General features: G+C 40.5%; 1 protein-coding gene across 1 annotated transcript in view; it reads right to left on the reverse strand.

Annotated features, from left to right (window-relative positions):
• Window positions 1-17,138, reverse strand: part of itfg2 (integrin alpha FG-GAP repeat containing 2) — a 90,605-nt gene that overhangs the window by 29,558 nt on the left and 43,909 nt on the right. The window contains exon 9 of the mRNA XM_039769526.1: window positions 9,110-9,201. Coding sequence (XP_039625460.1) covers window positions 9,110-9,201 — 92 coding nt within the window. The remainder of the gene's footprint in view (window positions 1-9,109; window positions 9,202-17,138) is intronic.

A 17,138-nucleotide genomic window follows, 5' to 3' on the forward strand; every position in this document is an offset into this window, starting at 1 on the left:
CTGTTCTTGAATGGTCCTGACTTAAACCCAATTGAGCATCTATGGAGAGACCTAAAAATGGCTGTCCACCAACGTTTACCATCCAACCTGACAGAACTGGAGAAGATCTGCAAGGAGGAATGGCAGAGGATCCTCAAATCCAGGTGTGAAAAACTTCTTGCATCTTTCCCAAGAAGACTCATGGCTGTATTAGCTCAAAAGGGTGCTTCTACTAAATACTGAGCAAAGGGTCTGAATACTTAGGACCATGTGATATTTCAGTTTTTCTTTATTAATAAATCTGCAACAATTTCAAAAATTATTTTTTTTGTCTGTTAATATGGGGTGCTATGTGTACATTAATGAGGGAAAAAATTAATTTAAATGTTTTTAGCAAATGGCTGCAATATAACAAAGAGTGAAAAATTGAAGGGGGTCTGAATACTTTCCGTACCCACTGTATATATATATATATATATATATATATATATATATATATATATATATATATATATATATATATATATATATATATATACGTATATATATATCTATACTAATAAAAGGCAAAGCCCTCACTCACTCACTCACTCACTCACTCATCACTAATTCTCCAACTTCCCGTGTGGGTGGAAGGCTGAAATTTGGCAGGTTCATTCCTTACAGCTTCCTTACAAAAGTTGGGCAGGTTTTATATCGAAATTCTACGCGTAATGGTCATAACTGGAAGCAGTTTTTCTCCATTTACTGTAATGGAGATGAGCTTCAACGCCGTGAGGGGGAGTTTCGTGTGACATCATCACGCCTCCCACGTAATCACGCAGTACATAGAAAACCAGGAAGACCTTAAAAAAAGCGCTGAAGAAAACATGCATCATATAATTGAGAAGGCAGCGAAACAATAAGAAGCGGCGAAAGTGACATATACAACCATATTCATCAGTTCTGCTACTTCGGAAACAAAGCACGATGTAAACCTACACTTTAAGTTCATAGACAGGCTGCCGCTGGCGTTTGTAATTTAGTGCCTGCCCATATAAGGCCGTCCGTCAGCGGCAATCCAATAGCAAACTGCCACGGGTAAATATTCACGGGTGAAGGACTGTGCTTATTGAGAGGAAGATGAGATGGTCAGGGTGGTGTTTGACACAAACTCAGCGAAACTGCAAGAGAAAGTTTTAAGTGCCAGGACTAAGGTAACATTAAATACAGCCATGGACATAGCACGAGATGGCACCAGCACAGCTGGGAACCTTCGATGCATGTACACCGAGTGGCTCACGTGAACTGACGCAGTGCACAGATAAAAGCAGCAGTTCCAAAGAGCTGAACAAAACCGAATTACACAATTGAAAAGGCAGCAAAAATATGAAGCGTCTGATAAGCATATTCATAAATCCAGCTACTGCGGAAACAAAGCACACGGTGGAAAAAGTCAATGTCCCACTAAAGGAAGACAGTGTAAAAAAAAACCCGTGCATGCAGTGTGTCAGGTCTCAGATATAGAAGAAGACGAGCTGCTTATTGATGCAGTAAGAAACGAATCGATGAATGAAACCTGTCATCTTTACAACGATTGACAAACACGGAATGTAACTTGAACACAACACATCCTACAAATACGAACCTGATTGAAAGAAATAATGATAATCAAATCCTTGATGACAGCAACACTCAGTAACACTCACAAAACAAATATTGTATATTGACAGTCATGTTACGTTATTTTTAAAATGTTCCCTTTTCTTTTCTAGCTTTTTAACACACTACTTCTCGCATGATACATGGGTATATATAAATATGTATATATATATACCGATCTACATACTCGAATAATGGATACTTTATTCGCCATCAATGATTGTTTTGGTAAAGCCATACTCAGTGTATTCATTAGATGAACGGTAAAAAAGTAAGAGCGAGGGGAGGAGGACTCATTGAGGCATGCAGGCTGTAGTGCGCATCAACGCTATCTGAATTGCGCGATCACATTTGAAAAAATATATCTTTTCAAGTTCTATTTAGTCCATATGTGTCAAACTCAAGGGGCGGGCCACATCCGCCCGGCGTGTAATTATATCCGCCCCGAGATCATTTTATATACTGTATTATTGTTATTAATGGCCGGGTATAAGAAGCGCTGGTAACACAATAAACTACAGATCCCATAATGCAGCGCTTCAGCTGCCTTGCCGAACACTTACCGCGTTAATCAAGTCTACCTTATGATGCTGCAAGTTATTGCGAAGCTAGAGTTATTGCGCACTGAGTTTGCACGGCGCTTTGGTGACTTTGAAGAACAAAAAAAGTCCGTCTACATGCGGCTCGAACCTTGTGCATGTTTGGTAGCACATATCTGTGTGAGAAGCTCTTCTCAGTGATAAAGACTAACAAAACAGCACACAGGAGTCGCCTCACTGATGAGCACCTGCAGTCCATCCTGAGAATCTCCACAACACAGAACTTCACACCAAACAGAAACGAACTTGTGGCCAAAAAGATGCCAGGCGTCCAGCTCTAAAATGACATATGAGCAAAGACAACTGAATGATTTGATTTGTTATTGCACGTAAGAGCGGAGTCAACCGTTTTAACAAACAGCGTATTGCACTGATCTGAAATAGCTGTGTGTGTATATATGTAGATATGTATGTATATGTATATATATGTTTATATATGTGTGTGTGTATGTATGTATATATATATATGTATTTGTGTGTATATATGTGTGTGTATGTATGTATGTGTGTGTATATATGTAGATATATATGTATGTATATATGTGTATATGTATAGATATGTATATATATATATATATATATATGTTTATGTGTGTGTGTGTAAATATATATATATATATATATATATATATATATATATATATATATATATATATATGACAACAACACTCATCACTCACAACAGTGACAAAACAATTACATTGACAACCAGGTTACGTTATTTTCAAAATGTTTCCTTTTCTTTTCATTGCTTCTTTAACACACTACTTCTCCATGTGGTATTTTGTTAGTATATATATATATATATATATATATATATATATATATACAGGTATATATACAGTATACAGTGGTGTGAAAAACTATTTGCCCCCTTCCTGATTTCTTATTCCTTTGCATGTTTCTCACACAAAATGTTTCTGATCATCAAACACATTTAACCATTAGTCAGATATAACACAAGTAAGCACAAAATGCAGTTTTTAAATGATGGTTTTTATTACTTAGGGAGAAAAAATCCAAACCTACATGGCCCAGTGTGAAAAGTAATTGCCCCTGAACCTAATAACTGGTTGGGCCACCCTTAGCAGCAATAACTGCAATAAAGCGCTTGCGATAACTTGCAATGAGTCTTTTATAGCTCTGGAGGAATTTTGGCCCACTCGTCTTTGCAGAATTGTTGTAATTCAGCTTTATTTGAGGGTTTTCTAGCATGAACCGCCTTTTTAAGGTCATGCCATAGCATCTCAATTGGATTCAGGTCAGGACTTTGACTAGGCCACTCCAAAGTCTTCATTTTGTTTTTCTTCAGCCATTCAGAGGTGGATTTGCTGGTGTGTTTTGGGTCATTGTCCTGTTGCAGCACCCAAGATCGCTTCAGCTTGAGTTGACGAACAGATGGCGGACATTCTCCTTCAGGATTTTTGGTAGACAGTAGAATTCATGGTTCCATCTATCACAGCAAGCCTTCCAAGTCCTGAAGCAGCAAAACAACCCCAGACCATCACACTACCACCACCATATTTTACTGTTGGTATGATGTTCTTTTTCTGAAATGCTGTGTTCCTTTTACGCCAGATGTAACGGGACATTTGCCTTCCAGACAGTTCAACTTTTGTCTCATCAGTCCACAAGGTATTTTCCCAAAAGTCTTGGCAATCATTGAGATGTTTCTTAGCAAAATTGAGACAAGCCCTAATGTTCTTTTTGCTTAACAGTGGTTTGCGTCTTGGAAATCTGCTATGCAGGCCGTTTTGCCCAGTCTCTTTCTTATGGTGGAGTCGTGAACACTGACCTTAATTGAGGCAAGTGAGGCCTGCAGTTCTTTAGACGTTGTCCTGGGGTCTTTGTGACATCTCGGATGAGTCGTCTCTGCTCTTGGGGTAATTTTGGTCGGCCGCCACTCCTGGGAAGGTTCACCACTGTTCCATGTTTTTGCCATTTGTGGATAATGGCTCTCACTGTGGTTCGCTGGAGTCCCAAAGCTTTAGAAATGGCTTTATAACCTTTACCAGACTGATAGATCTCAATTACTTCTGTTCTCATTTGTTCCTGAATTTCTTTGGATCTTGGCATGATGTCTAGCTTTTGAGGTGCTTTTGGTCTACTTCTCTGTGTCAGGCAGCTCCAATTTAAGTGATTTCTTGATTGAAACAGGTGTGGCAGTAATCAGGCCTGGGGTGGCTACGGAAATTGAACTCAGGTGTGATACACCACAGTTAGGTTATTTTTAACAAGGGGCAATTACTTTTCACACAGGGCCATGTAGATTTGGATTTTTTCTCCCTAAATAATAAAACCATCATTTAAAAACTGCATTTTGTGTTTACTTGTGTTATATTTGACTAATGGTTAAATGTGTTTGATGATCAGAAACATTTTGTGTGACAAACATGCAAAAGAATAAGAAATCAGGAAGGGGGCAAATAGTTTTTCACACCACTGTATTATATATATATATATATATATATACACTCTTTGGGGTGCGAGCAACTGTTGCTGGGGGTGCCAGAATCCATCAAGGAAGAAAAATGAAAAACATTTTTTTTACAAAATCTTAATTTATTCATCCATTCCTAAATAATTAAATGGGCAGGCTATTTCGTATCAGTGCAATACGCTGTTTGTTAAAACGGATGACTCCCGCTCTTACGTGCAAGCAAGTCTGCGTGGATATTATGAACTATCGTATCTGTTCAAGTTCTATTTAAATTTTAAATAGAAGGAATTTTTATTTAGTCGACAGAAATATCTTTGGTAGGAATGTAAGTTAAATGTAGGCATCATTGCATAAATTTTTCTTCACCATAGAAATGTAAAGAGTAAATTCGCCTTACGTTCCAACCAAAGATATTTGTGTGGACTAAATAGAACTTGTGATCACGCAATTCAGATCGAGTTGACGCGCACTACATCGAGCATGCGTGCTATTGTGGTTTCGCCTGTGTGCCTCAATAACTCACCCTCCCCTCGCTCTTACTTTTTTTTACCGTTCATCTAATGATTACAGAGTATGGCTTTACCAAAACAATCACTGATGGCGAATAAAGTGTCCATTATTCATAAAGCTTCAATTGGTGATCTGTCTTTCAGCGTTAACCGCATATTTTTCATACGTCTCAAACCAAGGGGATGCGAGGGTAAAATGAATCGGGAAGCGCTGATGTATATGTATGTGTGTGTATATATATATATATTGAAATAGTTTTACTGTGAAATAATGCAAAGAGTACGCAACACGTGTTTCGCCCTAATTTTGGGGTGATCAGGCGTACATACTCAGTGCACCCCCTCTCGGGAATTGAACCTCGGATGTCAGCGCTAGAAGCGAAGCCTCTACCATTGCGCCACGGCGTGTGGTTTGTCTATTTGAGAGTATGTACAAGCCGGATTCCAAAAAAGTTGGGACACTATACAAATCGTGAATAAAAACTGAATACAATGATGTGGAGGTGCCAACTTCTAATATTTTATTCAGAATAGAACATAAATCACGGAACAAAAGTTTAAACTAAAACTTATTTTGATTCAGAATTTCATGGTGTCAACAAATCCCAAAAAAGTTGGGACAAGGCCATTTTCACCACTGTGTGGCATCTCCTCTTCTTCTTACAACACTCAACAGACGTCTGGGGACCGAGGAGACCAGTTTCTCAAGTTTAGAAATAGGAATGCTCTCCCATTCTTGTCTAATACAGGTCTCTAACTATTCAATCGTCTTGGGCCTTCTTTGTCGCACCATCCTTTTAATGATGTGCCAAATGTTCTCTATAGGTGAAAGATCTGGACTGCAGACTGGCCATTTCAGTACCCGGATCCTTCTCCTACGCAGCCATGTTGTTGTGATTAATGCAGAATGTGGTCTGGCATTATCTTGTTGAAAAATGCAGGGTCTTCCCTGAAAGAGATGACGTCTGGATGGGAGTATATGTTGTTCTGGAACCTTAATATATTTTTCTGTATTGCCGGTGCCTTTCCAGACATGCAAGCTGCCCATGCCACACGCACTCATGCAACCCCATACCATCAGAGATGCAGGCTTCTGAACTGAGCATTGATAACAACTTGGGTTGTCCTTGTCCTCTTTGGTCCGGATGACATGGTGTCCCAGATTTCCAAAAAGAACTTCGAATCGTGACTCGTCTGACCACAGAACAGTCTTCCATTTTGCCACACTCCATTTTAAATGATCCCTGGCCCAGTGAAAACGCCTGAGCTTGTGGATCTTGCTTAGAAATGGCTTCTTCTTTGCACTGTAGAGTTTCAGCTGGCAACGGCGGATAGCACGGTGGATTGTGTTCACTGACAATGGTTTCTGGAAGTATTCCTGAGCCCATTCTGTGATTTCCTTTACAGTAGCATTCCTGTTTGTGGTGCAGTGTCGTTTAAGGGCCCGGAGATCACGGGCATCCAGTATGGTTTTACGGCCTTGACCCTTATGCACAGAGATTGTTCCAGATTCTCTGAATCTTCGGATGATGTTATGCACAGTTGATGATGATAGATGCAAAGTCTTTGCAATTTTTCGCTGGGTAACACCTTTCTGATATTGCTCCACTATCTTTCTGCGCAACATTGTGGGAATTGGTGATCCTCTACCCATCTTGGCTTCTGAGAGACACTGCCATTCTGAGAAGCTCTTTTTATACCCAATCATGTTGCCAATTGACCTAATTAGTGTTAATTGGTCTTCCAGCTCTTCGTTATGCTCAAATTTACTTTTTCCAGCCTCTTATTGCTACGTGTCCGAATTTTTTTGGGATTTGTTGACACCATGAAATTTTGAATCAACATATTTTTCCTTTAAAATGATACATTTACTTGGATTAAACGTTTGATCTGTCATCTACGTTCTATTACAAATAAAATATTGTCATTTGCCATCTCCACATCATCGCATTCAGTTTTTATTCACAATTTGTTTAGTGTCCCAACTTTTTTGGAATCCGGTTTGTAGATCGGATATATATATATATACCCGCGGATATATATATATATACCCGCGCTTCGCAGCGGAGAAGTAGTGTGTTAAAGAAGTTATGAAAAAGAAAAGGGAACTTTTTAAAAATAACGTAACATGATTGTCAATATACAGTAATTGTTTTGTGAGTGTTATGAGTGTTGCTGTCATGAAGGATTTGATTATCATTATTTCTTTTAATCAGGTTCGTATTTTTAGGATGTGTTGTGTTCAAGTTACATTCTGTGTTTGTCAATCATTGTAAAGATACCAGGTTTCATTCATCGATTCGTTTCTTACTACAGCAGCTCGTCTTCCTCTTTATCTGAGACGTGACACACTGCATGCACGGGTTTTTTTTTACACTGTCTTCCTTTAGCGGGACATTGACTTTTTCCACCGTGTGCTTTGTTTCCGCAGTAGCTTGTATGTATCACACGCTTCATATTTTTTTGCTGCCTTCTCAATTGTGTAATTCGGTTTTTGTTCAGCACTCTTTGGAACTGTTGCTTTTTGTCTGTGCACTGCGTCATTTCACGTGAGCCACTCGGTGTACATGCATCGAAGGTTCCCAGCTGTGCTGGTGCCATCTCATGCAATGTCCACGGCTGTATTTAATGTTAGCTAAGACCCGGCATTTAAAAGTTTCTCTCGCAGTTTCGCCGAGTTTGTGCCAAACACCACCCTGACCATCTCATCTTCCTCTGCATAAGCACAGTCCTTCACCCGTGAATATTTAGCGGCAGTGTTTCTATTGGATTGGCGCTGACGGACAGCCTTATACGGGCAGGCACTAAATTATGTGGGATTCCACCGTTGTCTTTGTTTCCGCAGTAGCTGCACTTATGAATATGCTTGTATGTATCACATGCTTCATATTTTTTTGCTGCCTTCTCAATTGTGAAATTCGGTTTTTGTTCAGCACTCTTTGGAACTGTTGCTTTTTGTCTGTGCACGCGTCAGTTCACGTGAGCCGCTCGGTGGACATGCATCGAAGGTTCCCAGCTGTGCTGGTGCCATCTTGTGCGATGTCCACGGCTGTATTTAATGTTAGCTAAGACCCGGCACTTAAAAGTTTCTCTCGCAGTTTTGCTGAGTTTGTGCTAAACACCACCCTGACCATCTCATCTTCCTCTGCATAAGCACAGTCCTTCACCCCTGAATATTTAGCGGCAGTGTTTCTATTGGATTGCAGCTGACGGATGGCCTTATATGGGCAGGCACTAAATTACGTGGGAGGTGTAACTTCACCTTCCACGGGCATCGAGCAGAAGTCTATTATAGTATATGGACGAAAAAATAGGTTCCAGTTATCACCATTACACGTAGAATTTCGAAATGAAACCTGCCCAACTTTTGTAAGTAAGCTGTAACGAATGAGCCTGCCAAATTTCAGCCTTCTACCTACACGGGAAGTTGGAGAATTAGTGATGAATGAGTGAGTGAGTGAGTGAGTGAGTGAGTGAGTGAGTGAGTGAGTGAGTGAGTGAGGGCTTTGCCTTTTATTAGTATAGATTCAGTCCAGTTCAGGGTTGTTGAAGCAGGTGTTTGTCCAGACACTAACATGTGCAAGGTAGAAACTCATAGCACATAGGGTCCTAGTCCTTTATAGATTACACATAATCACATACACACTAACAATTTTTCCTTTGTTTAATCCCTTGAACACAGCACGGTAGAGCTCGAAGTTTCAGGTGCTGTCCCACTTGCAGGGTTTGAGTAAAGTACGTGTACTCTGTCTTATAGTGAACCCACTGCTTGTGTATTCTCTCATCATTGAAAAATACAGAGCAAAGTACAACTCATTACTCATAAAACTAGTTGGAGCAGAGTTGATTCATTCATACAGACAGACAGACAGACATAAATATGACAGCATAGGCCGTTGTCTAAAGCAATCTAATGAATTAAGCATAATGATTAAACTCACTGTGACATCCAGTTTCTGAAGTGCAAAAAGCTGGTGATCCACTTGAAATGACCAAAGCAGTTGGTCAAAGCTGTCCATTACCTTTAGTGTACCTGGAAGAAGAAATTAATTTTAGTAATAATCTGAGCTCTATAATAAATTCTGGGCAGGTCTATATTTTTGTCAGTCATCCAGTCACTGTCCAACCCGCTATAACCGAACACAGGGTCATGGGGGGTCTGCTAGAGCCAATCCCAGCCAACACAGGTCGCAAGGCAGGAACAAATCCAGGGCAAGGTGCCAGCCCACGGCAGAGCACACATACACACACCCACCAAGCACACACTAGGGACAATTTAGGATCCCCAATGCACCTAACCTGCATGTATTTGGACTGTGGGAGGAAACCCATGCAGACACGTGGAGAACATGCAAACTCCATGCAGGGAGGACCTGGGAAGCGAACCCAGGTCTCCTTACTGCGAGGCAGCAGCACTACCACTGTGCCACCGTGACGCCCTATATTTTTGTTAAAAATTATATTAAACTTATACATACAGTACATACATATATATATATATATACAGTATATATACTAGCGACTGGGAGCCGATCGAATCGGGCTACAAATTCTATGTTTGTGAAATCCATACTTTCTCTGCAAAGAATTGTTTTTTTAAGTCCTTGAAATGATTTTGCTATTATGGCACTGATTTGTGCTTAAAATAGACCTGTTCGGCCGAAGTAATGTAGAGCTTCCTGTTTAAATGGGGCTACGAGACGTGAACTCAGCTGTTCGGCGCACCTCATTTGATTTTTCCCGGCAAACAAATTTTCAAAACAAACCAAATTTTACGACTCTAATCAGAGTCGGAGTAATAATTATGTTGACATGGTCATTTTTGATCTGAGATTAGCTAAAATTTAAACAATGACTGTTATTAATACCCGGCCATCATTACTCAGTTTGCCAATAGATGTCAGAAAGATGGATGCCAAAACCAAACTGCCCAAAGATAGACTTCGACGTACCAAGCAAATGGCGATACGTTCTAAATTACTTACGGTTCCGGAGCTGTCGAAGGGTTTAAGTCAGTTGACGATGTTAGTCCTGGAAAGTACGCTCCACCAAACCAACGTTCCAAAAACTAACCGAACTTACTGTTACCTGCTCGAACAAACACCGACTTGCTATACTTGGCCGTCCAGCGGCGTCACTGTAGCATTTGAACATTCTTAGCTAATCATGCAATGCTACGTCCGCGTTTGCCACATTATGTTCTAACTACAGAGGCAGAGTCCCATTGCATGCTTCTAACTTGTATTGAGTTGAGGTATTGCATCGAACACCATACATATGGGGTATTAATGCGAACACCATACATACAGATACTATCAAATTATATATAAGGTTATATACCAGTAATGACACACTGCACGATAATGTGCAGTGAATATACTTGACTTCATAGTTTTCCTGCTCTTTCTCTGTACGTTTAGCATTTGTTTGTTCTGAGATTGATGCGCTTGCTGCTTCCTGAGCAGCTCTTCTTTTCTCCACCCTAGTGGCCTGCTTCTTCTCTTCTTTCGTCTGATTAAGTCAGTGTTTGTGCTGTAATTACTTAGTACACTTTTTTTAATTTTTCACTTAAGCTGGCACTTAAATCTTCAATCTGTCTCAAGAATGACTTAAGGTATGAAGAAGTAGGGGAAGTGACGGTGAAGGTGGTAAGGATGTGAACGGCGCATGCACAGGCTGCCGAGAGTTGATTCTACAATAAAACAAAATTAAAATAAAAAGAGGAATAGCCTTGGAGGTCAATTATCACTCTGAAAAGCGAATAGAAGACATCACAAAGTATATGTGTACCAAATTTCGGGTCAATAGTTAAAACGGTTTGCAAGCTACAGGTGATTTAATATCCTGGACAGACAAATGAACAGCCAAGGTAGCATATTTTATACATACATATATATATATATATACTGTATATATATATATATATATATATATATTAAGGAGACAGCAAAAAGGTTTGGGATTTTCCGGCCCCGTATATTGTAACTTCTCCACACTGAAAAAACTGGTCAAAATATAAACAAAAGTTCATATGCGCGACGCCCTTCAGAAGTGTCGGCAGCCATTTTACAGGGGAGGAGCCGGAAGTCGAGGAATGCTGGGAAGGAACCGTGAGAGAGGATGGGACTGCTGACATCAGGGAAGATGGCGGAGGAAGGGCGGAAGTGAACGTACTGCGGGAAGGTTATGATGGCGGAGCGTCTTTTTTCCTGGAAGACAAAGGAGAAAGGTTAGTACCCTGCCACTCCCTGCCGGCGAACGTCTTTCGAAGCGGTTTTAAGGTCCATCCGCGGCCTCCTACACGCGCATGCGTGACTATATATATATATATTGTCACGCACGCGCGCATGGGAGGCAGCTAAAGGGCTCAAGTGAAGGCAGTTCTGAGGCATGCCGGGATGTGGCAGAGTGCACTAACTCTCTTTCTCACTTCCCTGTAGACCAAACCCAGGAGGCATCACCTGGCTCTCTTGACATCACTTCTGGGACCGAACCAATGGAAACAGACCTTACCAGCTCCAGCCTCCCTGATGTCACATCCGGGCCTGATCCAATGAATAATGAACACATGCCCGACCCTTATGACCTCACTTCCTGTCTTCCCCTTTAAAAGCCTACCCTTTTCCCTTCTCCCGCAGTCTGGTTTTGGACTCCATTGTATGCACTTCAGTGCTAGTTGCTTTAAAAAATGACTTTTTGCAGCCAGGATACCAAATTATATGGGTGGCTGCCCCAACCCTTTATCTGTCTTTGTCTCGTTTTGTGACAATATATATATATAAATATATATATTCATATAAATATATATATATATATATATATATATATACACACACATTTAAGTAAGTTAATCAATTCATTCATTTGTTCATTCATTCATTCCAAATTGTTGATCCGATTCAGGGTCAACAGGCAGTTTAATCACCACTGAATGCAAGGCCAATAACGGTCCTGGACATGCATCAGTCCATTGCCGGACTCAATCTCTCCCTCCCTCTCTTCTGTCTCTCACACACACACACACACACACACACACACACACACACACACACACACACACACACACACACACACACACACACACCCACACACACACACACACAGAGGATCTGAAGCATAAAAATGCATCTGAATGTGTAAATAATAATAATAATTGTTAATATTTGCATTGTGCTTTTCAAATGTGAAGTGTGCCCAAAGGAAACACCTTTAGCTTGGGCCATGTCTACCACCTATAATAATAAGTCTTTGCATTTATATAGCCCCTTCTCACTACTCGAAACGCACAGCAATTGCAGGTTAAGAGTAGCATTTACGGGATTCGAACCGGCAACCTTCCGATTGCCAGTGCAGATCCCTAGCCTCAGAGCCACCTCTCTGCCTATAGAAAACTGCAGAGAGAGACTTTATTTTAATAAAGGACCAAAAATAATAATATAATGTAACCTACACAATCACAGGCAAGGGATTATCATTCACAAAATATATATCGCAAATAAAAAACAACATTGCACATATTAAACTTACTGAGTGCTTTGCAGATAAACTTAAAGCACAAATACTGAATAGGGCTGCTAATAAAAACTACATCTCAATCATTACTAACTGTGGAACTGGTGCTTCTGGGATATTGGATGATGTGCATACTGCAGGCATATTTGCTCTGGTGTAGCTGTGAACAGTTTTGTTGGACTAGCTAAGCTTAAATGGGCTTATTCAGGGAATACTAAACACAATAAAATCAAAATTTAATAATGCAGACCAGCATAACTGATGGCAGGATAAAATCCAGGTTTAATATGGGTGCATCAAATCGAGAAGGTGCACTTTTATGCATGCATCAAGTGGAGGTGTACTTCTAAAAGGAGAGATAGGAGAAAATGTACTTTCATTTAACTATAGTTATAGATAGATAGATAGATAGATAGATAGATAGATAGATAGATAGATAGATAGATAGATAGATACTTTATTGATCCCAAGGGGAAATTCACATACTCCAGCAGCAGCATACTGATAAAAAACAATAATAAACAGAGATAACAATGAAGGTATAACAGACAGACAATAATTTTGTATAATATTAATGTTTACCCCCCCGGGTGGAATTGAAGAGTTGCATAGTGTGGGGGAGGAACAATCTACCCAGTCTATCAGTGGAGCAGGACAGTGACAGCAGTCTGTTGCTGAAGCTGCTCCTCTGTCTGGAGATGATTCTGTTCAGTGGATGCAGTGGATTTTCAGTTATTGACAGAAGCCTGCTCAGTACCCGTTGCTCTGCCACGGATGTCAAACTGTCCAGCTCTGTGTTTACAATAGAGCCTGCCTTCCTCACCAGTATGTCCAGGTGTGAGGCCTCCCTCTTCTTTATGCTGTTTCCACAGCACACCACTGCATAGAAGAGGGCGCTCGCCACAACCATCTGATAGAAAATCTGCAGCATCTTATTGCAGATGTTGAAGGACGCCAGCCTTCTAAGGAAGTATAGTCGGCTCTGTCCTTTCTTACACAGAGCATCAGTATTGGCAGTCCAGTCCAATTTATCATCCAGCTGCACTCCCAGGTATTTATAGGTCTGCACCCTCTGCACACAGTCACCTCTGATGATCATGGGGTCCTAAAATCCACCACCAGCTCCTTGGTTTTGTTGGTGTTCAGTTGTAGGTGGTTTGAGTCACACCATTTAACAAAGTCCTGGATTAGTTTCCTATACTCCTCCTCCTACCCACTCCTGATGCAGCCCACGATAGCAGTGTCGTCTGCAAAATTTTGCGTGTGGCCTGACTCCAAGTTGTATTGGAAGTCCGATGAATATAGGCTGAACAGGATGCAGAGGTTATTCAGGCTAAGAGGATATCACTCAGATTGCTAATCAAAGGACATTTTGTAGACATAACTTACAGGAGTTTGTGTAAGGTCATCCTGACAAAACAGCCTTATTATACAGATTTCAGTAATATTTTGTATTTAAGTGAGATTACTCTTGTGCTACTGAAATTACTTGCACAATGTGAATGAAACTTTTCTGAACCAAACTGTATAAAATCAAATTTGCACAATTCACCTAATGTCTCAACATTGGAGGATTTGATCAAGATCACCACAGAAACCTCTTCAGCTGACTCAGCTCAAATAAGAGGAAACTAATATTTTGCTGGTGGGTGTACTGGCTCAGGATCTAAGTAGACACTCAGTTTGTAACTGTATATAATTTTGATGTTCTAACAAAAAAGTACATAATTTTTTAACAAAAGACCAATCGGCAGTCAGAAGTCATCCCCAGTGGAGCAGTGCAAGAATAAGTTAATAGACGTGGTGAAGAAGTGTACAGGAGCAGAACAGAAGACACATTAAATCTTTTTTGATGTTACTATGGATAATAGCAGCTGTGCTATCTGTTGAAGATGTATTGAAATTTAACTAATCACTGTAGACCTTAGTGTTAATCTTTGCAGTGCATCATACAATGCATACAGTATGTCTTTGTTATATGCCATTTCGTATGGGATTCACAAAATCACTACTAATGTTTGTGATGTGCCATCTATTGGAATGACAAATGCAATACATATGCCATCTTTTGGAACAACAGAGACACAGCACCTGCGTGGACACACAAACAGACACACAGACACTTTTCGTTTTATTAAGGTGGATTTGTTCTGTAATTTGGTGACTGAAAAAGTCATTAGGCTCCTAAATGTTTCTATTTAGGAGTCAGTTGCTATCAAGTACATTTTTTAGTTTAGAGCCCTGTTATTGCTGAAAGCAAAACCAAGGCTTTACAGAGTAACATTAACCTTACAAAAAAGTTTATTTTCATCAACATGGAATATAGAGTAGGAAAATAGGCTTAAATAAATGTTCCTTAATAGAAGGGAGGCCAGAGATATTTTGAGAGAAAGGGAAAGATAAATACAAGAGTTTTACTTTACTATGGATACAGAGAAAAATCTAAAATTATATATCTTTAATTTTTCAGATTTTATTAAGCTGAGAACTCAAAACGCATTTATCATTATGTATAGTTTAATTATAACTGATTTGAAACTGAATTATTTTCCAAACCCATTTATTCCAATACAAGTTTGCTTGGAAGTGGACCAATCCCAAAAGCATCATGCACAAAGCAGCAACCAAAACCACCTCTACTAACAGCTCACTTAAGTGCAAACTCATGCATACACATTATACAGTAGTCTTCAGCCAACTTTACCTGTAAATTATTGTGTTGTGGGACAAAACTGGACTAGAGAAAACATACATAGTGTGAACATTCCAGCCCGGATTACAGACAGATGCCAAGGACACAAGTACTAAAGTACACATGATTTTATTCATACAGTTCCAACAAGCACCAACACGCTTTACTTTTCTCCCTTTCGTTTCTTCTTCTTTATCTCTCTCTTTCTTTCTGTCTCTTCAGCTGTCCCTCCTGCAAGCTTCATCCTCCTCCTCCCAACTCTGGCTCCCGAAGTAGTGTCTGCTGGCACATTATATAGGGGACCCGGAAGTGCTCCAGGTGTCTGATGGCGTGTTTCCGTCAGCACTTCCGGGTGTGGCAGAAGAGCTGCTCTCCAGGGCTCAGCAGTAATTGTAGCACCCGTTGACATCGCCTGCAGATCCCAACAGGGCTGTACCAAACTCCAACTCCCATGAAGCAATGCAGGAGTCCGAGGCAACACTGCAACCAGGGGGCTGCCATCTAATGTTCTGGGGGAGGTAATACACTGGCTACACTTGCTCCCCCAGTGCTCCCAGCATGGAGGCGTCCCAGCCGGGAAAGGGCCCCGGCCATCCACCACAATAGGAATGTTGTGAAGATTGTAGAGCTGCCACAGAGACAGTGTCTGGGTTAGTGTTCAAACTAACAAATCTGAAACTGTATACAAGACAGCAAACAGATAGCCCCCCTATTGCTACGTGCTTATAATTTACAGTTGATGTTAAGGTTGAAATCAAGTGAAACCATGGTAGAACTTTAATAAATTCTTGAAATCAACAACATAATTTGATTTACGCTTTTGAAGTTGAAATTTCAATTAAGATGAGCAGATATTTATCACACCCTGTATTTACTTCATATAAGTTGTGGCAGTAGGGGGCGCTAGTGCTCCTTTGAACCCTCAGGTACGACGCTAGACACCGGATAAAAGTCCAAGACTTCTTTATTAAATGATAACGTGCACAAAGCACCCTCCACACTACTCAAACTAAATAAACACAATAATCCTCTCTCCTCCTCGCCCAGACACTTTGCCCTCCTACCTCCCAGCTCAGCTCAGTGTCTGGACTGGCCCATCGTCCTTTCATAGCCCCTGACCCGGAGGTGTTCCTGTCCAATCAGACCACAGTCCCTTATTCCTTCCAGGTCAGGGTAAACAGTCCTTTTCTTCAACCCGGGAACACGTCGTTCCTTCCTGTCACATGATCGTGACATACTCCCAGGTTATAGGGCACACAAGAGCCCACGAGCCCCCCTACAGCGACTCCCGGTGGCCCCCAAGGTATCCAGCAGGGCTGTGTATAAACACTACATAGTCCATTAGGCCCTGCTGGAACTCGGGGCACGATCCTGCTGTCGGGAGAGCTCCTCCTGGCGGCCTGGGTGAGGGCCGGAGCACGAAGCCGGCAGTCCTCCACAAAGTAAATAAAACCAATATTTGAAAACTAAACCAAATAGAGTTTTGGGCATAAAGTACTGTTTAGATTATTTTAAATGTAGGTTATAAATTCAAATAGAAAACACAACTTATGCTTGACAAAAAGACAAATACTTCTAAGCACCACTTATCTTGTATAATTTTAATTCAATACTTGTCTTTTTCACACATTTCTTTTTAAACCTTTTTTATTCTATAAGCACTTTGAGTTACACTATTTGTATGAAAATGTGCTATATAAATAAATGTTGCTGTTGTTGTTGTTCTTATTATGCATTTTTTATCTTTACTTTTCTTGTATATTCTT

Source organism: Polypterus senegalus, chromosome 11, assembly GCF_016835505.1.
Source record: "Polypterus senegalus isolate Bchr_013 chromosome 11, ASM1683550v1, whole genome shotgun sequence".
NCBI classification, from domain to species: Eukaryota; Metazoa; Chordata; class Cladistia; order Polypteriformes; family Polypteridae; genus Polypterus; species Polypterus senegalus.